The 25,069-nt window shown below is 41.3% G+C and overlaps 1 protein-coding gene across 6 annotated transcripts; it reads right to left on the reverse strand.

Annotated features, from left to right (window-relative positions):
- Positions 1-504: 504 nt before the first annotated feature.
- Positions 505-25,069, reverse strand: YPEL5 (yippee like 5). Of its 6 annotated transcripts, none has more exons than XM_039530587.1 (4): positions 24,913-25,066; positions 6,204-6,314; positions 4,929-5,100; positions 505-2,565 (listed from the first exon to the last, which is right to left on the reverse strand). In XM_039530587.1, exons 3-4 carry the CDS (start codon positions 5,067-5,069, stop codon positions 2,341-2,343), a joined length of 366 nt encoding a protein of 121 aa, XP_039386521.1. In that variant the 5' UTR covers positions 5,070-5,100; positions 6,204-6,314; positions 24,913-25,066; the 3' UTR covers positions 505-2,340. The 6 variants fall into 6 exon arrangements, with proteins under 6 accessions (XP_039386521.1, XP_039386524.1, XP_039386520.1 ...); XM_039530590.1 differs by lacking the exon at positions 6,204-6,314 and adding an exon at positions 19,804-19,880 and having other exon boundaries at positions 24,913-24,984; XM_039530591.1 differs by lacking the exons at positions 505-2,565; positions 24,913-25,066 and adding exons at positions 14,950-15,013; positions 15,105-15,886 and having other exon boundaries at positions 5,063-5,100.

The following is a 25,069-nucleotide window of genomic DNA, read 5'->3' on the forward strand; positions in this document are numbered from 1 at the left end:
TCCTACCTCGGCTGCAGGAAGCTCAGCGATACAGCATGCCCTGCCAAGGAGCCTGCTCCAGCTGGGGTCACTGGACCCGCAATCCTGCACGGTGGGGCGCTAAGCACCCTGCCCGCCTCCTGATGCTGCTGGGCCCAATCCTGCTGGGGGGCACTGCTGCTGCTGGGCCTGATGCCATGGGCTAGTCCTGATCCTGTACGGCCCCCATGCCCCCCCCCCCCCCCGCATCCTGGGCCGGTGCCCCTCCCACTCCATCCTAGTTACAGCCCTGAAGATGTCACATGGGCCATACATGTGTGCTGACTGGGCTGCAAGCAGCATGTACATTGAGAACCACTGTGCTAAACCATGAGCAGTCCTTGGCTGTGCTCTTATTGAGATGTTGAACCATTTCTTGTTATCTCATATTGTGGAACCGCAGTCATGTGCTCAATTGACTGATCCTATGCTGCACTGAATTTTGCAAATAATCAAAGGTAAAAAAAACCCAAGAGACTGGTGAGATACAATTCAGGACAACACACATTTTATTGTACTATAACACCAAAAGGACACGAAGAGTACTGCAGAGAATCACTCCAATGGTGATTTTCAGGCTCATGAAGAGCTGACTCACTTGAGGCACAAGTTACACTACTGTTTATGTACCTTGATTCAAAATAGTTCTGGTATGTGAATCTACATTGGGTTCCCGCTAAGCGACATAGTTCTATAGTAAAGCTACTTTTAAGTCAATAGGTGACAGATTTAAGTCACGGGGTGGCCAAAGCAGTGGCCAAAGGAACCCTCTGGAATATGACCCCTCCCCCACCCTCCTGTCTGCTGTTTCAGATACAGAGATAGGGCCTATGGATGCCTTGTTTTGTTGACATTGCTTGTTAGTGGAGTTAAACAAATATTAGTTGCTCGTTAACAAAAATCTAAGTTCAGGCAGAAACTATATCTATGCATATTTATTTCTGATAAAGAACAGTACATAACTAACATTCAAATTAGGTGGAGCCATTGGGCTCTTAGCAAGTTGTCAGTGTGGTTCCAAGTCACAATGTTTGGCCACCCTTAAGAAAGATAATGGAGAACACTTTTGCCAAGAGGTAAGTAATATTTCAATATCTTAAAATAGTTGACTTCTACAGGAAGGAAGCAGGAATCAAGCCAGTAATTACAACCAGGCAAGCCTGTTCTGCTGGTCAGAAAGACAAAAGGTGTAACACCACAATAGAAAGATGCAACAACATTTTGGAGACAGATAAGAGTTTCAATACCAGAAGCAGCATTTGAAAACAAGCTGTTTAAAAAAGTTGCAGGTTGTATGCTGTATGCATGAATGCACATGCTAGCATTCTCCTCCTTCTCCCCTGTAGCTGTGTTTTAAACACAAAGTCTCAGGTTAAAAAAGAAAGCCATTTGAACAAGAATTAAGATTTGCAATAGCTTTGTCTACTTAATGAGGTTAGTAAAGAGATGAAAAGAAAAAAAAACACATTCACTACTGCAATAGTAGTTACTCAGTAAACCCCATCATTACAAACAGCTTCTGATTTTTAAGCAACACAAGACTAAACAGACAATTATTACTTTAGATTATTACTATGCTTATAAGTTACATCAGTTAAAAGAAAAAAAGCCAAGCAGTTTTGCCCCATTTCAAAAATAGCTTCCAATCGCAATTTTATGGTGAAAGGGACTATACAAATAAACGAGGACTGGTGACATCTTTGGGTCAAAAATGACAAGAAAGAATGGGCTCTGTGCTACCGATCAACCTCAACAAGAATATGGCACAATGGCCAGCACAAGCCGTACCAACACTGAACCTTTTGCACTCGTCACAAATTCAGATCTCTTTTCTTAAACTAGTATATCTGGTGAAAGGACTGGGTAAAAAAAAGTTAAAAACTTAGATCAAAAATTGGAAAGTAAATTAAAACACACCTTTCGACTTAAAATAATTTTCTATTGATATATCATTTTATATGAACTAAAAATCAATGATTTCTCTAACAAAAGATATATCCAGATTATTTTCCTTTCAGCCCACTGTTAGCTGTAGATACAATCTCAGATCTAAGAGATGTAAATGCAAAGGAGAAAAAAAATTACAGCATCTGTTCAACATTCTCTACAAACAGCTGTTGGGAGAAAAGTAAAAATTAAATGAATAAAGAAAGGAAGTTTCCATCTGAAATTCTCTCACAATCTTTCCCAGTCCATAGTTCAATGAATCCAACTCTGATGCTAAGGTGACAGTGTATACAAGTAGAATTTTTTTGTTTTTTTATTTTATTTTTTATTTTTTGAGTTTCACTGAAGAACACCAGAAAAGAGGCTGACATCTCTTCAGGAATTATCGGACGGAACATGCTCTTCAAATCCCTCACTCTCTCGGACCAAAGCTCTTTCCAGGATAACACGGCCTTCCTTGTAGCGCTGGCTGTCTTCAGTGGCAAATTCATAGATCCAACCCAGTTTGCTGTTGCAGTTCTTGCAGCTCACGTCTCGAACCATGTGGCGGCCAGTGAGCATGACCCGATCTTGAACTTCACTATATTGCAGATTTACCACCTGAGAAAAATATAAAGGGGATGAGGAGAAGAAGGGTTAAGCCTACTGAAGGCAAGGCTCTGAAAGCCATTTTCCGGTTACTAGGAAATCCAAGGCACCTCTGTCAAAGTACAAAATGTCTAAGTGAAGAGCCTGTGGCACTGTGCATATTGGGCACAGAAACTTAACAGGTGAAACTACCAAAGTTCTGCTGCCCGTGAGGAAAGAGCTTTCAGAGATCTACCTCACAAGAGTGTTCTGAGCCTACACTGTTTGTGAAGCACAGCGAGAGCCTGCTACAAAAAGCCTAAGAGCAAAGTATTATTTAGTTTACCCAACTAAGGCATAGCAATTAGATAAAGCTACTCACAATGCGACAGTTTAGTACAGGGGTCGGCAACCTTTCAGAAGCGGTGTGCCGAGTCTTCATTTATTCACTCTAATTTAAGGTTTCGCATGCCAGTAATACATTATAATGTTTTTAGAAGGTCTCTTTCTACAAGTCTAATATATATAACTGAACTATTGTTGTATGTAAATTAAATAACGTTTTTAAAATGTTTAAGAAGCTTCATTTAAAATTAAATTAAAATGCAGAGCCCCCCAGACTGGTGGCCAGGACCCAGGCAGTGTGAGTGCCACTGAAAATCAGCTCATGTGCCGCCTTTGGCACGCATGCCATAGGTTGCCTACCCCTGGTTTAGTAACCCCTTGATGTCACAAGTAATTTCTTGATAACAAACCCATTATTAGCAATTGGTGTGATCGCAGGAATGGATCAGTCAATTTAGTCACTGGAATATTAGAGTTAAAAAACTGTTTTCAGGAAAAAAAATTAAGATGAGATTTAGAGGCATAAGTCCCACTGACTTTCAACAAAAGTCAATGGGACGTGCTCTTAAATCCCTTTGGTACTTTTGAAAAATCTCACCTCTTGAGAAAGGTGCACTGAGTGAGTTGACAAGTGTATGCCTTTTAGGGCCGGTACAAATGCATGCCTTCCTTTCCTTAATCTTAGCAGTTAAAAAAATCCACCTGTACCTTGTTTAGGTAACTAAACATGTGGAACTAGTGTAAATAACTTGCTGAAAAGTAACAATGTCTATGACAATTGTAATGGAGATTCCATTTAAATAATCTGATACTTTACAATGATGCAAGTTGGGGTTGCAGAGATCAACAATCATAAAGCCTTAGCCAAAACTCACTGTTTCTCACAAACACAATTTGGACCCACAGATCCAACACTTTTTGGACTAGTATGAAGACAGATGTACTGCTGTCTTTCCTTACACACTTGCAGTATACCAGGGGTTCTCAAACTGAGGGTCGGGACCCCACGAGGTTATTACATGGGGGGTCCTGGGCTGTCCCAGCATCCACCCCAAACCTCACTTTGTATCCAGCATTTATAATGGTATTAAATATATAAAGAACTGTTTTTAATGTATAAGGGGGGGTCGCGCTGAGAGGCTTGCTGTGTGAAAGGGGTCACCAGTACAAAAGTCTGACAACCCCTGCAGTATACGGAAGAAGACTTGCACATATGTGCTACTGACAGAACTCAGCACACACCACAGCAGCGCTTTCTGAAACCATGCATAACTAACTGAAGACACTTCTTCCCTGTACCTGGGAGGACTATGCTAACAAAAAAAGTGTTACCAACGTCTGGTTGCTGATGGTCAATTTCAAGAAAATACACCCCTGATTACCTGGCAGTATTTGTTGAGAAAGCACAGAAAATCTGTGTTATTAAACCAGTCAGCCTAAAAAACCTGGTCTCTACATAAATATTTACCAGCACCACCACCCCACCCCAACTGGGAGCCATATTCTATTCTCATTCCCAACTCTGCGATCTCAGTCCAGATACCAGCTTGTACATCACTATACCTGCCTGTAAAATGGGCACAGTATTTATCTATACACTTGCAATGGTGTTGTGAAGTTTAAAGATATTATAGCAGTAGGCATGGTATAAAAATCTGGAATAGATTAGACAAAAAATGAATGTAAATCTCTTTGGAACCCTGCATAAAAGTATTATTACAATGAACCTGAACTTTACATTATAGAATTCAGAATACTTCAAGTTTAACTGCATGCACTTTGGCAAGATACTAAATTCACAATCCTCCCTGTAGCCTTTTAAGCATTAACTCCAATAGTTTAGGCAGTTTATGGTGAAATTTCAATGACCTAAAGAGCAAGTTAGAAAGAAAAAAAACACAACACCCTTTAAACAAAAATCACAACAGCAGGATGTCAACTGAATCCAAGAAGATTTAACAGTTAGTGTGATGATGGATTCTCAGCCCTCCCACAAACTTGATTTTCAAAAGCAAGAAGCTCTCTCTCGTGTCATCTAATTTCTTACTAACCTTATTAAAAAGGAAGGCTCTTCCTGTGGCCCCTGTAAAGCGAGTTGATATGAGCTCAGAGCGGTTGGTCAGGATTGTATCACAGTTTGCACAGGAGAACAGACGAGTGCCACCAATATGGTCCAGGAAAATTCTGCCCATTTTTATAAGTTCTTAAAATTAGACTCAAGACCTGAAAGCAAACAGAGATATTTCATCCATACAGCAAATTCACATAAGACTTCCTCTGACATATGGCCAGAACACATTGCAGGGCAATTCAGCTGACAAATATATAAACTCTTTATGATCTATTAAATACTGAACGTATAGTTTGTGTTGATCCTTTATTCCTTAACCCTGATGGAAATAGAGACTAAGAACCTAACCAAAATCAGGAGGCTCTCTCCTAAATTTTCTTCTTTGTCCCATCAGGAATGCATTATGAAGAAATCAGTAAATATACAGCTGGCAGATCAGAACTCTGTAAAGTTTCCAAATGGTGGGCAGCTTTTAATTAAATCTCTCCTTTTGACTTAAATCAAATATTGTGTGAGGGTATAAGCTGCACAATGTTGAAGGGGGAGGGGAGAAGCACAGAAACGCAGAGCAACCTCAGTTTGACATTTCCTTGCTTGTATGTGGCTCAAGCTGAATCCTTAACCCTTAATTTTAAAACCTGATTTTTAAATCTCATTTCCTTCAGATTTTTGGTAGAACAAAAATAAGAGTTTGTTTTTAAAAAGGTGACCAGCACAGTCATTACAGTGACACTTGTGTTGTCACAGCTCACTATCATGTTAGTACAGGTATTTGACACTTCCATTATAAAAAAAGCATTTCTGAGTTTGATCAGACTTGATACATGGCCAATTCAACTCATATAACTGAATTGTCTATGCACTGGGTATGAAAATCCTACCCAGTCAATTGCCTGAAACACTTCAAGGAGGACCAAGATGGTGTCAATACAAGAATGTGTGCATAACATAGTGTTTAACATAGTAGGCTGAAGCCAAGCAAGATTGAGGTTATGCTGGTAGGGAGAGGGAGATGCTCGAAAGGATTTGCCACATCCATACCATCCTCCTCTAGCAAAAGAATCAACTGTCTTAATGATGGGAGAGCTAAGTCTTGGGGTCCTTCTGGACTCCTTGATACTTCAAATAACCAAATTGCTAAAAGAGCCATCTTGCACCTATGGGTAGCCTGAAGACTGCACCCTTGTCTATCAGACTGATTTGGCCACAGTGATACATGCATTCGTTATCTCCTGATTACTGCAATTTATCATACCTATGGAGTGGAGCTTTGTCAGGGTCAACAGCTTCAGTCAGTTGAGAACACAGCAGCAACTCAGCAATACACAGTACTGGACAGCAGATCATACTCAGCTCTTTACATTTGCTACCCATGGAAAAAAATCAAATTCAAGGCCTTGATCATGAGCATGGGAGGACACATTTTTTGCAGCAGCTGGCCTACAATAGTAAAACTCTTTGAGCTCATTAGAAGGACCATAAATCTCATTGCATGTTATTTTGAAGTTAAAAACTTCATTTAACTTAGTGTGTATTTATTTTATTCATTTAGTAAGGAAATGTTACATGGCAGAGCAACTTCAGATACCCAAGATAATTGGGAAAAATGTTTAAACTTGTAAGACACTCCAATAATATGATGTAAAAACTTAAAGTAAAGGTTTTCATTCTATTCACTGAGAGGTACCATGACCTATCAAAAATTAAAGATGTTTACCTGAACCTTAGAAAGACGCAAGAATGTATTTGTTTCAAGTCCGAAGAAAAATGATCAGTACCTCAAGTATAGATAAAGCATTTATTTGATTTTAAGGTTCTCTTCTCGTACATGTAAATTAATTGTATAAATATGGGATATCTTAATGTAAATAGCATATCAAAGGGTATTGGCCTCTTATATAGACCACTATCATGCTGACCAATATTATCTCACTGTTTCTCTGTACTCCTCCATAGGTCTGTCTGTATCCATCTGTTGTCTCGTCTCATATTTGAGGCAGGGACTTTTTTTTGTTCTGTGTTTGTACAGCACCTAGTACAATGGGGTCCTGGTCCACAACTAGCGCTCCTAGGTGCTATGGTAATACAATTAAATAAAGTTGAGATAGTTATAATACTGAAGTTATTTTCTCATTAGCTTTTATAAATCTCCTTGGAAACCTGCAACAAATCTGTTTACTGAAAAAGAAAAAATGCCCATCACTGCACTTGTATACTGATTTGTTATTATACAACTGCTGACACAGTTTTGTTGCATTTTGATCAATGATGCAGTTATGTTTTAAAAGCAAATATGCTTTCTTCCTTATTTTTAAGGAATTGACAGGGAAAGGTAGCATTAAATAGAAAATTTCCCTGACTATCCAACCACACATGTTTATTATATTAAGAAAATAGGGTGTGCAGTTAGCGAACAAAACTGGGAAAAAAGTCATGGGTTTTCAAACATTTTCATAGCATGAAAGGTAATGTAAGATTGTCTCAGACACCTCACCTCCCATTCAGTACATGATTGGCATTAATATAGAAAGAAGTGGTCAGCCCATGGATATATGCTATGATCATCTACAGCAATTATTTATATAGAACAGTAATATTAGGAAAGAAATGCATTTTTAGCTGTATTTTAATGCAATTTAGCAGCAGAAGTAAAGAATTAGCACCATATGACAGCACTGCGCAGCCTATCAATGCTTCAGATGCCACTGTTTGAGAACCTCTTCTCTAAAATGCCCTTGTAGTACAAAGCATATGAGCCCTGTTTGTTTAAATGTCTGCTTAAGTCTGTTGCATGCAAGTCAAGAAACTGCTTTTGAAAATGGGATCTGTGCATTTTCATAGATTTTTAACTTTGTTTCCAGTCTGCAAATCCAGATCAGCTAATACTGCATTTGTGAGATGGTAAAGTACTCTTGGTAATAATGTATGTAAGGGCCCAATCTAACTTCCACTGAAATCACTACCAAAACCTCCATTGTCTTCAATATGAGCTGGATGGAGCTCTAGTTAATTTTACAACAACGCTGTTTTGCTTTTAGGAATCCTATATCTAATACTGCTGCAACTATTGTCTTTTGAAATGGACTAGTCTCTAGACAAGTCAGATCAAATGTGGGAGTATATGATCAATTCTATAGCAAAACAGTGAATGCCTACTGTGACCATAAGAACCCCTGTATTCACACCCTACACACTACTGTAATACTCTTCGCACAAAATATGCTTTGTAGGTATCATTTGAAAACTAATAACTCACTGGATCATTAATATTCTTAGAAGATGCATATACACAGTGTGTATTAAGTGTTATGGATATATGCTAGGATTATGACTAAAGTGTGTTTAAACCAGGGAGCTGGTGAACAGGTCTGCCTTAGACAAAGGAACGTGTGTTTGATTCTCTGACTAGCCCGGTCTTCATGCAAAAAAACCAAAGGTCCATTTTTACTTATTAGGTAAACAAAGCTATTAAGCTACCAAGTGGGTGAAGAAACAGCATAGAGCTTTCTTCATTAACAGACTCCATGTCACTTTCCTCACATCTTGAATAAACTTTACTTAGAAGGATTACCCAAGCCCAAACATCTACATTGCAATGTTATAGCTCCGCAGCCTGAGTCAGCTAACCTAGACCAGCTGTGGGTGTTTTATTGCTGTGTAGACATGTGTGACTTGCCCAAGGTCACATAGATCAAGCACTAAGCACTGGACTAGTCTCTCTTTCTATTGATTTCAACAGTACTACTCACAATTGTAAGGTTAACTAAATCATAACTATTTGCAGGATCAGGGTCCTGGGCAGTCAAGGCCAAACAAAGCTGTGAAGCACCATTCAGACAGTGCAAGAGAAAAAAGGAACTACCTCAGGGTAGAGACTGTCCTTCTACTGGGTGTTTATACAGCACCTTATACAGTGAAGCCCTGATATGATCACAGTAGGGCTACGGACCCTACTGTAATACAAATAAGAGTCATCACAACATGCCCTCCAACACTTGTCTGTTACAGTATTGAGTACTTTTCCAGGACTGTACATTTCCACAGTGGCAGTCTTCTGCAAAACAGCTATTCCACAGCATAGCCCCTCTACACACAATTGCCTGTGGCCATTTCCTCCTTTTGTTGCCATATGTTAGTAGGACAAGGGCAGGAGAGGAGCACAGAAGGACATATTGGAGTGCTCTGAACCAGGAGAGAATAGAAGTACAATCAGATGTACTCACCCAAGTGAGTGAGCCTGCAAAGAACAGTAACTCACATCTGCGAACCACAGCCTCAGGCTGTAATGATTGTGGCTCTTTTATTCAAAACCCTATGCTCCCTCCCCATCTAAGAATTTATTCTCTCTACTGAAGCCCTGACATGCCATTCCAATAAAACTCATCCATCTTAGTCAACACTTGGATAAGTCACTTAGTATTACCTCTGTGGTAATACTGTGAATCAGCAGGATGGTTACAGATTAATTTTTCTGAGTCACTTTAATACTTATTTTGTCATGTCCCAAGCGTGTCACAATGTGTCACATGCAATCATGTAGTAATGCTTCACTATTATACACAATGCTAAAAATCATCCAGGATGCTTCAGTTCCTCTAATAAAGCAGATTGAGCCTCAATACTTTGCTGCCTGTTGCAGAACCTGGCAACACTATAGCTTCACATACATAATCGTGTAGTTAAGCTTCAGATGCTATTTCACGTAACAACCAACCCACCTTCCAGAGGCTTTAGAAGTAGACAGCTTGTATATAAACATTTTCTATTTTAAAAAATGGATAGCTTAAAATGTTTATATGTCTACCCTGGGTATTTCTAGGCACCATCAACAAAGTAACTGAGCAATTCTCCTAACCTGCAAAAAGGAACTAAAGTAAGTTAGTTGTGTTGAAGTTGCCAACATATTGAAAATTAGCCATTAAGTATGCACAGAAGATACCCAAACAGCAAAAGGAGGTAATGAAGGATAACACTATCAAACAGAGGAATATCTTTTAAAGTGGACTGTTACTGAATCATTTATCTTATTTCCATTTCTCTCTCTCTCAAAGAAGCTTTACAACCAAACAACTTTTGTTTATACAAGCTTAGTTAAAGTACTGCTTTCTTTATGTTTCAGGTCAAGAACCAGTTACCAAGAGGAATCAGAAGAGAATATCTTCCTTCTCTTCCCCTACTACTGCATCACACAATGAGTTTGGTGCATTATGTATGTGAGGAAGGGTGTTTGGTTTTCTTGTGAAGATCAGATATCGGACAACCAGAGACAGGACACACAACTTGGACACTTGGTCTGATCTGATATGGTGAATCTTAAGATAAATATTTTCCCACTTCAGATTTCTGTTTTTAGAGGTTCTCTCTCCTAAATGGAAACAAGTTCCTTCACAGGCATGAAAAACTAATTAACACAGAAATCTCACAACCATTCTCACCTAAAACATACTTTTAAAGTAGATGGCAATGATTTTCTTGTATTTTTGTATTGTATGGTAACGTGGTTTGTTTGGTAATGAAATAAGCAGCCTATTATTGAACAGAAGTATTTTACCACAGGTTTTGTGTATTAAAATGTTTGAATTAAACAGTGAATAAGGTTTTTGAGAAACGTGTAAGTATATACAACTTCAAAGTAGCAGTGCTAGAGTCTGCATCTTCTTTTCAGTCAGCATGTACTGTGCTTCTTTTAAACATTAAATAAAGCAGGTCTCTCTACTTGATAAAACAATTTCAGCATTACAGTTGAATTTTAAGTGGCAAGATATCCCTTTCTAGCATGGTTTTATCTTACTTGGTAAAAGAAGGGAAGTAAAAGCAGCAATAAAAAAGAGTTTAAAATTTTTGTAACAAATGGAGAAATGGTGAAGCTGATAGCGAAGAGTACAAGCCAGTATGCAGGAAATGAAAAACAATTGATAAAGCAAACTAAAGGAAGCTGTGAAAAAATCCACAGCCAGTAAGCTTAAAATGACAACAAGAAGGAATTATTTAAATATAACCAGGAACAAATGAAATCCCAGCAATGGTATAGGCCTGACACTGAACAAAAATGATAAAGTCATCATGAAAAGGCAGAAGTATTCAATAAATATTTTTCTTCTGTATTTGGAAAGAAGCTGGATGGTGTATTCATAATTTACAATGATAATGAAATGCTGTATTCTAATGGTAACTAAAGAACATGTAAAAGAGCAACTATTAATGTTAAACATTTTTAAGTCTGCAAAAATGGATAACTTGCATCCAAGAGTATTAAAAGAATTGGCCAATGAGCTCTCTGAACCATTAATGTTGATCATTAACATATCCTGCAATACTGAGGAAGTTCCAGAGGTCTTGAAAAAAAGCTAATGCTGTGCTAATATTTTTAAAAGGGCAAATGGGATATCCTGGGAAACTACAGGCCAGTTAACCTGACATTGATCCTGGTCAAAAGCATGGAAAGGTGGATACGGGATGCAATCAGTAAAGAATTCAAGGATGGTAGCATAACAAATACCAATCAACATGGCTTTATGGAAAACAAGTTTTGTAAAAAAAATTGATATATTTGATGAGATCACAAGTATGGATGATAATAAACTGTGGACATAACCAACTTAGACTTTGGTAAAGTATTAGACTTAGTCCCTCATGGCACTGTAGTAAAAATAAATAAATAAATAAATAAAAGCGCTATACAACTGTGGTAAACTAGGAATGTTCTTAATGTTATCTCTGAATACTGTGTTGGTGCCTCAGTGTCCCTATGCAGTTCTTAAGTCTCTAGCAGAGCAAAGGGCCAGTGCACCTAAATGCCTGACACTGTCTCCTACCAACTGATGGCCTGGGCCCCTCCCCTGCAAGGAGCCAACTGAAGGTGTTGGAGACAAAAAGGTCAGGTGACCTCCTGGCCCTGGAAAGGAACTAAGCAGAGGAGGAGGGGCTGGAGGGGTTTTCAGTCTGGAGCTGGCTGGGGGCGAGGAGTGGAAGTGCAGACGTGGGGGTCTGGCTCACTGCCCCCCAGAATGGACCCGGCCAAGGGGTCCGTTCGCTGTACTTACAAGCTCTGTTTTAGACTGTGTTCCTGTCATCGAATAAACCTCTGTTTTACTGGCTAGCTGAGAGTCACGTCTGACTGCAAAGTGGGGGTGTAGGACCCTGTGGCTTCCCCAGGACCCCGCCGGGGCAGGCTCACTGTGGGAAGCGCACGGAGGGGCAGAGGATGCTGAATGCTCCAAGGAGAGACCCAGGAGGTGAAGACTTGTGAGCTTCTTGCCCTGAAAACAGTCTGCTCCAAGGGAGAGGACGCTCCCCAAAGTCCTTACTGGCTTTGCGGGGAGCAGTTCCAGAGCATCGCCAAGGGACTCCGTGACAACAACATCAATGTCACACATATTAAATGGATTAAAAATTGGTTAGCTGATAGATCACAAAAAAATTAACTGGGGAATCATCATTTAACGGTGTTGTTTCTACTGGGGCGCCACATGTATCTCAGTTCTATTCTATTCAGTATCTTTATCAATGATCTGAAAGAAAATATAGAATAATTGCTGGTAAAATTTGCAGATGGCAAAATTAGTGGAGTTTTAAATAATTGGGATAGGTCAGTTATACAGACTAAGCTGGATCACTTGGAAAGGAGGGCTCATCTGAACATCTGTTTTAACAGCACAATGCAAGATCATACCTCTACCAACAAACAAACAAAAATTATATTTTTATAGATAGATAGATATTTCTATCTCTAGATATATGAGAGATTGCCTCCTGAAAACAGACACTGAAAAGGACTTGGCAGAGACAACCAACTAAACAGGAAACTCCAGTGCAATTCTTAGCTAATAGGGTGAATGTAATCCCTGGAAATACAAGCAGAAAATATCAGCTAGTGTAGGGAGTTCATATTACCTCTACACACAGCATTAGTGAGAAAGACACCCTGTTCTAGTATCTAAGAATGTTGAATAATTGGAAAGGGCTCAGAAAAGAATTACAAGAATGGTTTGAGCTCTAGAAAACATGCTTTATAGTTAGAAACTTAACCTATTTAAGTTTACCCAAAAGAAGGTTCAGAAGTGACTTATTCATGTTGTTCAAGTACCTACATGGGGGAAGAGATTTCTGACAAACTACTTTTTAATCTAATAGAAAAAAGGCATAATGATATACAACAGTTGGAAGCTAAAGTTAGGCAAATTCAGACTAGAAATAAGGCACTCAGCAAAGGTAATTAAACCAAAAGAACAATTTACCTAGAGATGTGATTCTCCATCACTAAGTTTCAGTCAAGACAGGATGTCTTTCTTGAAGATATGCTATAACTCAAACAAAAGTTTTGGACTTCATGCTAAAATTACTGGGTGAAGTTTTATGGCCTGTTATGCAAGAGGTCAGACTAGATAACCATAAGGGTCTCTAAAAATCTATGACTAGCAATTAATGTATTCCTTACTAAAGTTTCTGACTAACATTTTAAAAATCCACACACTTACCTTCCCCATTATAAATTTTAGCCTTATTGCAAGTATAAAGATCTGGAATACTTATTTGGGCTCTGGATTTTATAACTACTCGATAAAAATCCAATTATTTCAGTAAGTAAATGAGAGCCTAGTTGAACTGCTCTGAAGTTTACCTCATGCACAGTTCTTTAGGTTATTATATATAAATCTAGAAATTAAGGTGAAATACAGAATTACCAAATGAATGCTAAAAGAAAGGCCTTAAAAAGATTATTTGATCTTGAACATCCTGGACAAGCTGTATTGCTAACAAGGAGCAGGAAAACCCTAGGAAAACTCTGAATTTGCACTTGAGATGCTTCCTTGAAATTTTTCAGGTAAGCACCAGTTTAGCACTAACTTACCTGCAGAACACACAAGTTGAGGGGATATTTTGCTGTGGACAAAGGCTGGCTGCCCTTTCATACATACTGATGCTGAGCCCTGCAAAGGAATGTGTTTGGAGTATCGTCAAGTATGTCTTGAAACCATACAGCAGAGGCAAAAAGCTGTCTTTGGGCCTTCCTGACTAGCATCCAGTGTCACCTAAATGCAAGGTACAATATCATCCAACATAAGTGGTCTAATTTTATTTTTTTTCAGATTTCACATCCCATGTAAGAGGTATGGGGTGTATATTTATTCATTGTCTCATGCTCACAGTTAGAGTGTGAAGTCTCTCTCCAGTGAATATTAGAGACTAAGGCCTTAATTCTGCAGAAACTAATGTCTTCGTTGAAAAAAGTTTAGACCTCCAGTTACAAAGGACAAGGTTCCAATGAAAGAAGAACCAGTCCAGCTGCAATGGACTTCTCATAGTAGTTCAAGTTCTCTGCTGATATTCATAACCCTGGAGGCGGCAGCAGAGCTATCAAGCATTATGCCAGTTCCATGCTGTTCTTGAGGAAGCTAGCACCAGAGACAGGTATCAGACACATTTACAGGGAAGGACTCCAAAGGAGTCTGAGAAATAGGTAGAGACTTCTTGTACCCCAGCCCTTCCTCAAAGCAGCTACGCAGCCTCCAGTTGTTCCTCACCCTCTAATAAATGTGTGCAAGATATGCAATGTCCTTATGGAAAAGTTTACAGATTTTAACAGAACAAACATTAAATCAGTTGCCCAATATTCAAGTGAATATCAATATTCCGAATCAGGTGATTCAGAGTCAGTAACAGAATAAGAAACTTTTAAGCTCTTGGTCAAAGTAACAGTTGACAGCAACTGTTATGAAGTGAATTGCAAGTGTCAGCTCAGGGCAAATAACTGTCACTCATCAAGCTATTCACCTACTGGACGCATACTACTCGAGAGTACCTAAGGGGGTACTTCACTGATGTTTGCTCTACCCATTCCACCCCACAAGCAATAGATGACAGAAAGAGATAATGCAAAATAAAACTTTATTAACCTTTTAAAAGCATGGTAACAATTGAGAAATTTTTAGTTGCACAGAGAAAATACACCAACCGCTGATGTCTATTTTGACAGTAGACACCTGAACATAGAAACTCACTTTACCAGATATTGTTCCAGCAGTCTGGATACTGTCTCAGCACCATTTCCAACCACTCTGAAATCTAAGAGAGAAAACCGAAAAAGATTGCTAATTAGAGGAGATGCAGCAGTACCAGACCTTCTATCTTCATATTCACAAGTAAAGTCATTTACCTTCCCATGGCCCTCCAGCACTCACTGTCATTCCCGTGAGGAGAAGTGGTGCATACCACAGGAGCCACATTCCCTTAGGTGGGGGAGAAACTCACTGAGCCACATGGAGAGGCTCAAAAGATGTATCCACTCTTGATTCAAGTCCAGATCATTTCACCTCTGTATCCTAGAGAGGGGCTTGAATGTGCCCAAGCAGCTGTAAAGACTGCAAACACTGCCAGGCATTAATTAAATGTCAGGTTTCTTTTCTCACAGGTAAAAGAAGCGTTACCTAAAGACCCTAGCAGCTCTGCCATTTATTGAAACCAGGAGACTGAGTCTACATAAGGTCCCGCAATGAAAGACTGCTCTGGCTCCACACTGGAAAGGCCCTTACCAAGTCCTGCTAACTACCAGCACCGCTGTAAAGTGTCAAGGACTGACTACCTGGACCCATGCTTCTCACTGCAAGAAAGCCCCTCTGCCTCGAGATAATTCCACTCCTATCATTGATCAGCCTGTTTCTTCTTTTGGTATTTCTTTCCTCCTTCTGGACAGCAGGAGAAAAGGACAAGGTGATGTGCTGGTAACCTCTCCCTGGTGCACTGATAGAGCTAACCTGCATTCAGTATTTGCTACAGAAACCAAAGTATTACAGGGTGATGTGCTAGTAACCTCTCCCCTGTATGATGCTGAGCCACGACTACATCAGGAAAGAAGAAAATACTCGTTCCGCTGAAATTGCCAAAGTCCAGGAATTCCTAACTACAAAAGACATTAAGAACTGACCCTGGTGAAGAACAAAGAACTATACACTAGCAGGAAGAAACTTGTGGGACCGATGCTTGGGAATGTGGTATTGATTGGATTTTGGGGTTTATTCTACAGGCTGTGCCCTGTGTTTTTGGATGAGTACCTTCAGCATGTATTGCCCTCCCTAACTGGATTTTAAATGACAAATACCAAAGGCACCTTGTTGCCACTACCCCGCCATTTCCTCCATTACACTATTACCCCTATAACACATCAAAATACAGACAATGCCATATATCTGATAAAACCCAATGGCCAAGGCCTTCACACTTTAGTGATTTATTTAAATATCGTTTGGAAAAAAATATTTTTAAGGTTCAGAATATTCCATATAAGCGAACAATTGAGTGGAAAAAGACTAGTCAGCGGAGACAGACGTATATGACATCATTACAATTGAGCTTCAAGAATTTGAAATTAAGGTTGTATAATGAGATTGATATAACAGACATTACAGGGGTCTGTAGTATGTCAGGGGAAAGGGGTCCTTATTGTTTTGGCTACCCAATTAGTAAATAATCAGACTCCTACTCAGAAACCGTGTTCTGCCACTGAAAATTTTACTTGTACTGAACTGACCCAGAAGCTATTGGCAGAGATGATACTGAATATCACTGAGGCTGGGAAGGTATTGCAGTGGGATTGGCATGTTCAGAAATTCAAGAATGACCAGCTAATAGCCATTCGGAGTGATCTAGAGCACCAGGCATGGCCCACTGCCCTTACAGACACTTCATGGCCACAGATCAGATGACACTCCTGGAGACATACTTGGAGATTCTCTGCGTGGAGATGCGGACGTTCACAGTGCTCCTTCCAAGCATACGGACAGGTTGGAGGGGTGTGGGCTCCCACATACTAAATCCTACCAGGTCCGTGGGGAGGATGCATGTGAGATTGGGTAACTCACCAAGACATTTGGGAAATTAGACTACCTGGTATGCCTAATCAATTTCTAGTCTGGTGTTATCCCAGGAGCACTGACATTTGGATGGGGTTAAGGAGTCAATGGACATTTTAGCTGTTAGAACCTCCACAGCTTCAGTGTATATGTAAACTGAAGCCAGGAGAAGTTGTCACTGTTCATGACGTTTGCTGGGAGGATAGGGGACAAGGAACTACCCTGACAGGACACTTACAGCTATTATTAGTTTGAAAAAGTGTGTATGTTGACGCCACCACGTTGCGTGATATACATTTTAATCTCACTACTGCTGCAGGCAGTCATATTGTTTACTGGCCTGCAGATAAAGCTTTATGAGTAGCCCTTAGGTTTCAAATACTCTTTAATTGGACTAGCTTAGTACCTGATCGGTTTCAAAATTTGCTTTCACTGTTACCAGAGATTCAAAGAATCTCTGAATTACAAGGGCAAATTCATATGCTTCAAAATATATATCAAGTTGAAAAGAATGCCTTTCATACAGCTTATAGAGGGTCTACTTTATGTACTAAGTATGATGTATTGTACTTTGTGACTAAAATTGTACAACAACCCCATCATATTATTACCATGGGAACGTTACTGTTTGTATTGTTATTTAGTTTAGGATTATGTTGTTGTTGTAAAGGATGTGATAATAGTAATACCTCTCATGTCCATGCTAATCATGCATTGTCATTGCATCCAATCAAAACCCCTAAGGTTGAAGCATTTGATGTAGAATCTGAAATCCAAGGCTTGATGCAAATAGAGGTTTAAAGATGTTAGCTGTGCTAGAAGCACAAAAGCGGGGGATGTGGAAGTAGCGAAAGAACTGACAGGGATCTGAAGGGAATTTCAATGCAAACAGTCCCCTCTGTGAGCAACTGTCAGGCTAAGCTGTAACCCTAATAACGCGAGATTTGTAGAAGCAAGGATTGTGTGAGGCGAGTGGGAAAGAACTGTGTGAGAAGTTGTTGCAACCTTGAGTCAGATAAGTATGGAATGTAGACTATAGTTTAAATTGGTGAGAAAAATAAGATATCAGGATGACCAATGTTTAAACAAAATGCAGCTCTTACACATTATTGTTTGTAACAAAAAGTATAAATGCTTGCTGCAATTGTTTGTCAGAGAGAGACCTCTTTAGCTCTCTCCCTCCATGCAATTGCTAGAGATAATAAAGTATCCGACTTTGCTGCACACAGCCAGAGAGTGAGAACTCTGTTTTTCTCTGACATGCGGAACTCCTTGCCAGAGGACGTTCTGAAGGCCAAGACTATAACAGGGTTCCAAAAAAACAAAAAACAAAAAAACAAAAAAAACAAAAAAAAAACAACCTAGGTAAGTTCATGGAGGATAGGTCTAGCAATGGCTATTAGCCAGGATGGGCAGTGATGTTGCCCATTCCCAGCTTCTGGCAAACAGAAGCTAGGGACACCAGGGGATGGCTCACTCGATGATTACCTGTTCTGTTTATTCCCTCTGGGGCACCTGGCATTGGCCACTATCAGATGACAGGATACTGGGCTAGATGGACCTTTGGTCTGACCCAGTATGGCTGTTCTTATATTCTTATGACATATTGATTAATCATATCACACAATAAATGGATAATAAACTAAAATAATTGGCTACAGCTAGCAGGGTATAAACCCTGCCCCTCATGATGCATGCATCCTTATGCTGGACAGAGCAAGCTGAAGCAGGCAATGGAACAAAAGTGAACAGGTATAATACATTATAACACACTTATTAGATATTATGCATGTCCTCTAGAAAGCTGAGCCAGGAATTTTAAGGTAGATGCCATGACCAGACCCGCTAAATCAGGGATCGGCAACCTCTGGCAGGGGGCTTACCCTTGGCGGGTTGCATGCCAAAGGCTGCCGATCCCTGCGCTAAATCAACACCCGCTGCATCAATTGCAGCAGTGACGATCTACTAGCATGTGTAGACATGGCCCTAGTGAGTCAATATAGTGTTTGATGTTGCAAACAAACAAGACAGCCTGTATCAAAGAACTTGGAAGACAGCTCAGCTGACCTGTATTATTATTTGTATTACCATGTTCTCAATCGCCCCCCACATCAGCACAGCATCACAGACATTAACGTATGTGCCCTCACTATATCCCGGCAGGGTAGAGATATTTCTTCCATTTTACAGATGTGTAAAGGAGACACAGAGATGAAGTGACTTTCCCAATGTGACACAGGAAGTCCATAGCCAGAAATTACCTAAGTGTCAACACATTTAACCACAAGATCACCTTTCCTCCCTGATTTTTCAAGTGCCTTTGATGAGCAAAAATTAAGTGCACATACATTATTATTTTGTATTCAGTTTGAAAATATTTTAAGGGAAAAGAATAGTGAATTTTAGTCTCCAGAATCAGCCCCTCAGCAACTTCCACAAAGTATTACACATTTTAAATAAAAATAGACATCTGAATGATATTTAATCAACTTCAGTGTCCAAACAGTACTAATCTTCACTCTGAAAACACCAATGTTTTATTAGACATGTTCAAAATAAGCCTTCAGTTAAAATGGTAAAAAGATGAACAACTGTATTCACATATAAACATGCAGAAATGATGTCTACTGGCAGGAAGGGGACTTTCTACAGTGTATCGCCACTAAAAATTCGCTTATACACTGGAAGATTTTAGGGTAGATAAAAGCCCTAAAATTTAAGGGAGTCATGTCATCAAAACTTCATAGTGTAATATTTCATCTATATACCTAATAAGTCATTTTTAAATACCACCATGCTAACTAGGTCCCCAATGCAAGGAAAAAAAACCAAACAAACCCCCTCCCCCAATCACACAAATTGATTATTTTAGAGAGAAAACTTGTCTAACTTTAAAAATATTGCTGTAAAATTGTGGTGGTTCCCAATAAAGACTGAAAAGGGAAGTACAATATTTGGCAAGTTTGTCTGAGACTACTAGTAACATTTCTGGTCTTGCTATCCTACCTGCTTGATGGAGCTTTCAGGCACACCCTACATCGCATCCCACACAATGGCTGAAGCCCATTTATGAAAAAGTTAATCTATGGGGAATTAAATTTGTAGTTTATAATATGTTTAAATACTTTGAAAACTAAAAAAAGGGGAAGTAATGGGTGACAAGTTTACAAAGGATATTTCTGTAGACACACAACATTAGAAAAGATGACTAATGCTTAAAAGTGACATTTTAATTTCTAATAATTACTACTAGAAGACAAACTACAGGGCAATATCTTGTACATGTCTGTCATTCACACTTTGCATGTTTTTATTTCTTTGTTGTTTCCTTAACCTAATCTTGATATTGCATTTTGCTCTGTGTATGGAAGATGCAACAAAAGTATTTTTCAAATTCTAGCACAATACTGTTTTAAAATAGATCATTTTAAAAAAAAGAAACAAGCATGCCATATATTACTCAAAACTATATTGGTTTTCTCATACTAATTTAGACATCATACATTTTGTGTTTATATACAGACATTACTTTTGATTCCCTCTTCGCCTCAATTAAAATCTCTTCCAGAATTAAAACACTTGGAATAAATATTTTAGTTTCTTGAAAATCCATGTCAGACTAAAGAGATGCAAATCCAAAATTTGTTAAGATAAGACTGTTTTTTAATATGACTGCAGTGAAATTCTTAATAATCAGATGACCAAGATCATTCTAGCACTGAAGAAACCAAATACTTAATATAAAAGAGTCAGCTGTCAAATAAGGACACAGGGTTTACTTAAGGCTGATTCAACATCTCACATGACAGATGGAATGAGGCTTCAGAAAGGCATAAATAGAAAAGATGCTTTTAAACAAATAATGTTTTTTTATAAAATGGAGGGGTGGGGGAACAGGAGCAGAAACATAAAGCTACACATCATTAAGGCCCTAATCCTGAAAATGGCTGTGTAGGTAAATGATAGACCGGGGTCTCAAACACACGGCCCACGGGGCTATTTCCTGCAGACCGCCCCCACAGCCCACTTCCAGGCCAGGGGTGGGCAAACTACACCCGCGGGATTGCCCCCCTCGAGCCCCTCGCCGCTCCCTGAAGCAGCTGGCATCCCGTCCCTGCAGCCGGCGAGGGGGGAGGGGGAAGAGAGAAACAGAGGGAGAGGTCTGTGTGTTACCCTGGTTCTAGGGACCGGCCAGTCCGTCCCCCCCCCCCCGCAGCTCCCATTGGCTGGGAACGGGGAACTGCAGCCAATGGGAGCTTCAGGGGAGGTACCTGGAGGAGCAGCAAGTAGCATGCGGAGCCCTGTGGCTCCTGGGGGAGGGAGGACACAGGGACGCGGTTCTAGCTACTTCCTGGAGTGGAGCAGAGCGGAGCGGGGCCGGGAGCCTGTCCTGGGCCCGGTGTGCACCACTGCCACCCCAGACCCCGAAGCCCTCTTCGCCCCACTCCCCAACTCCCTGCCCTGAGCCCCCTGCTGCACCCCATACCCCAACCCCGTGCCTTAAGCCCCCTGCTATATCCCATATCCCTTCTGCACCCCAACTCCCTGCCCTGAGCCCCCACCACATCCCACACCCCTCCTGCACCCGAGCCCCCTGCTGCATCCCACACCCTTTCTGCACCCTGAGCCCCCTGCTGCACCTCAACTCCCTGCCCTGAGCCCCCGCCACACCCCTCATATACCCTCTGGGGGCAGGGAGGGAGTGGAGTTGGGGTGCGGACTTCAGAAAAGAGGTTGGAATGGGAGCAGGGAAGGGGTGGGAAGAGGTGGGGCCTCATGGAAGGGGTGGAGTGGGGGCAGGACCAGGGGCAGCAGGGGGGAGGGTGTCAGTAATGCGGCCCTCAGGCCCTCATGTGGCCCTCGTGGTCATTTGAGTTTGAGACCCCTGTGCTAGACCCACACAGAGCTGTTTTGACTTCAACAGGGCTCTGTGCAGACAACTGGGTCTATCCATGCAGAGCCATTTGCAGGATTGGGGTCTTTTTGGATTGTATGAAGCCTCACATAGCCACACATCTGAAGTTTGAAAGGTCAGGAAATAGGTTTGCTTGCAAGACAGCACTTCACTTCAACATGATTGTTGATCATAAAATACTTCCATTACTTCCTGCATGCTGAATGTCTTATCATAAGCGGGCTATACAGGGTCAAATGGTAGGAGGGCAAGGGACATGGGAGGAGAGAAGAGGAGAAAGGAAATCAGCAAGTTTATATCCACATTAGACAATACATGGGGTCACTAACCAAAGAAAATGACTATGTTAATGGTTAAACAGTTGGGAGTATTACCTGAAGCTATAGAAGTGATAACAGGCATGATAAGCCCTCATGAATGCTATAAAAATACTTTTTTCCCCCGTTTGCCATATTTAGTGTCTGCATAAAAGGGATTATTGTTTGACAATCTTCTTAACTAAGTTTCCTTAATTGTGATCCCAATACATAACTCATCAGATCAAAGAATGTTAGAAGTAATTTATTTTTCAACTCTTCTGCCTTTTGGTATTTTCACTTCACTCGTTTTAGACAGTGAAAAACAGAACAATTTCAGTATTGTTTTTAGTCAGTGCTACTGTCAGGGTCCCACCTTTGGCTTGCAAAGACGGTAGATAGTTTAAACCCCCCACATGTATTTTTCCTTAAATAATTTAAACTATCACTTTGTTTCTGAAAAAGGGCTAAGTTTATCTAAAATGACTTGGGTATTAGCTCAGCTCTACACATTTCTCTGCCTTAATTAAATCATTTCTGTTTGTGGGCTCTCTAGAAAGAGAGAACTTCTTAAAATATCAGTTATGTTCTGGGTCATAGTCTTTGGGGGACAGTAAACTGTAACCAGCTACGTTCTGCAGTGTGGCCCAGGGCTGACACCATCTAGAATATGGAATGGATTATTTGCATCAAGATGGAGAGTAAATTGCTGGGAACCTGAAGGCTCCAGGAACCTTGACTGCACAATATTGATGTACAGCTGCAGTCTGAAACACTTCCTGTTTAGGTACTTGTATAGCTCTCACCATTGTAATATATCAGAGGGGTAGCCATGTTAGTCTGGATCTCTAAAAGCAGCAAAGAGTCCTGTGGCACCTTATAGACTAACAGACGTATTGGAGCATGAGCTTTCGTGGGTGAATACCCACTTCGTGGGATACAGGACTCTTTGCTGCATTGTAATATAGTGATACTCAGACCTCAGTGGTTCAGGAGCCAAATTAGCGATCAACATTACCCAAAAGAGCAACAGACAGAGCTCCAGGAATCTATGTAATCTCCTTAGTGGTTACATGTATTTGCACACAGAACCACAATAAAGTTTTACAATTTTTTAAATCATAAAATTATTTCTATTAACTTTTTTTTAAAAAAAGGAAACCTAAACTGTGGATGTAAACTACCTCAGAATTTTTCCCAATGCTAAAAAATACACACTTGGAAGGGAGTTTTGAAATAAGGCATGTTATATACGCGAGGTTTGCTGTTGCCACAATAATTTTCAAAAGTTAAGATTATTCTGTTTCAGTTCTTCCTGTTTCATATACAGTTTAATGAATGTGGACTGTTCATTGACTCTAGAAGACAAAAAAAAGGGATACAGAGCCTGCTCCCCTCTGATAAATGTTTTTAGTCACTCAGACTGCTGCTATATTTGGCAGTGAGCTATGCTCTGGCTAGAGCAACAGCATCACTACTGCAGCACTAGAATCTTTCTCACGGAGCACCCACTGCAGATTGCAAGAGCATGCGCTACTGCCTTTGCTCATAGCCACAAGCCCCAGAACATACAGTGCAGCCTCTATTATTTAAACCTAAACTGTACACAAAGAAAACCAAAAGGGGGGTGGAAGAGAGCAGTCCAACAGCTGATACTGGTCATGTGAGCTGCTGGGAGCCAATCAGTAAAGGCTCAGCCTATGTCTGGTTTGAGAATGAGGCTCCACCAGAAGCACAGACAATTTGACAACAAATAAGAGGAAACAGCTGACATGAAACACAAAAGTCCTGTGGGCCTGAGTCACAGGTACCATACTACCAAGGGGGAGCCAGCAGGAAAAAAAAACCCTCAGTAGCAACCCCACAGGCAATCCTTTTTCTCCCTACCCATCATTTAGACACTCAGCAGTATTATTGTGTTTGTACAGATCCCAGGTCTGGTGCTCCCTATATTTACCTTATGGGAGGACTGGTCAGGAACAGAGGCAACTGCTGCTGGATGGAAAGATTATTAACCCAAGAGACTATGTAGCTGAAACTATTGACACTGGGGAGGAAATGTATTAATGCTGAGCTGGAGGAACAAAGGGGTAACTGGTCCCAAAGAGTTATCTCTGTACCTCTTAAATTTGGGGCTAGGGAATGATGAATCCAAGGAATGTTTCTCCAGGTACTATTTATCTTGCGGGGGACAGGAGGTTAGGAGTGATTCCTGGTGGCCAGGTAGTTTGTCTGTTTGTATATATGTGTCTGTGTGGGGTAGACTAGTAATAAAGTTAAACCACATTCACAACAGGAAATGAAACTACCCCTGTGGCGCAAGCCAGCTTCCCCTGATAGCCACAGCCAGCCTGTGTTTGTGCGGGGTGTATTGCGCTGTAGGACACCGCACTGCTCTGCCGGGAACGGGGGATAGTTATTTAGCTGTTATGGCTGGTGCAGCCTGGAGAAGGGCACTGTTGTTGGGCGGGGTGCGGCGGCGCCGGTTGGGGGCAGGGGAGGAAGTTGTGTGGCGCTTTGTGGTGTCGGGGTGATTGTTGTGCTGGGGAGGGGGAGGGGATGTACAGGGGCCGGGAACTGTTGGGCGGCGGGTTGCTGCGGTGCTCGGCGGGGGGAAGAGGGGGGGTCTTGCGGCTGTGGCGGTGCGGGGCGGAGGTTGTGGCGGTGCCGCCTCCGGGGATACGGAGGTTGCTAGGGAAGGGCGGGGGGGGGGGGCCCTGCGCCGCCTGACGGCGAGCGCCGTTGGGGGAAGGGAAGCGGGGCCCCGCACCCCACACCCGGACCGAGCGAGTCAGGGCCCGGGGCCACCTCACCCCGGAGCCCACAGCGCTCTCGAGGGGCTGGACGGGCCCCGCAGTCGCCCCCGCGCTGTCCAGCCTCGTCCCCCGCCCGTGGGGCCGTTACCTGGCAGGCGGCGGCCGGAGCGGGTCGGCGGCTGGAGTCTCCCCTCAGCTGAGCTCCACAGCTCGGTCTCGGGCCGTCTGACTCCGCCCCCAAAGGCCCCGCCCCCGCCCTGTCCGTCACCGCCAGAGACACGCCCACTGTCGCTGTGACCGTTCCC

This window comes from Mauremys reevesii, linkage group 3 (assembly GCF_016161935.1).
Source record: "Mauremys reevesii isolate NIE-2019 linkage group 3, ASM1616193v1, whole genome shotgun sequence".
Lineage (NCBI taxonomy): Eukaryota > Metazoa > Chordata > Testudines > Geoemydidae > Mauremys > Mauremys reevesii.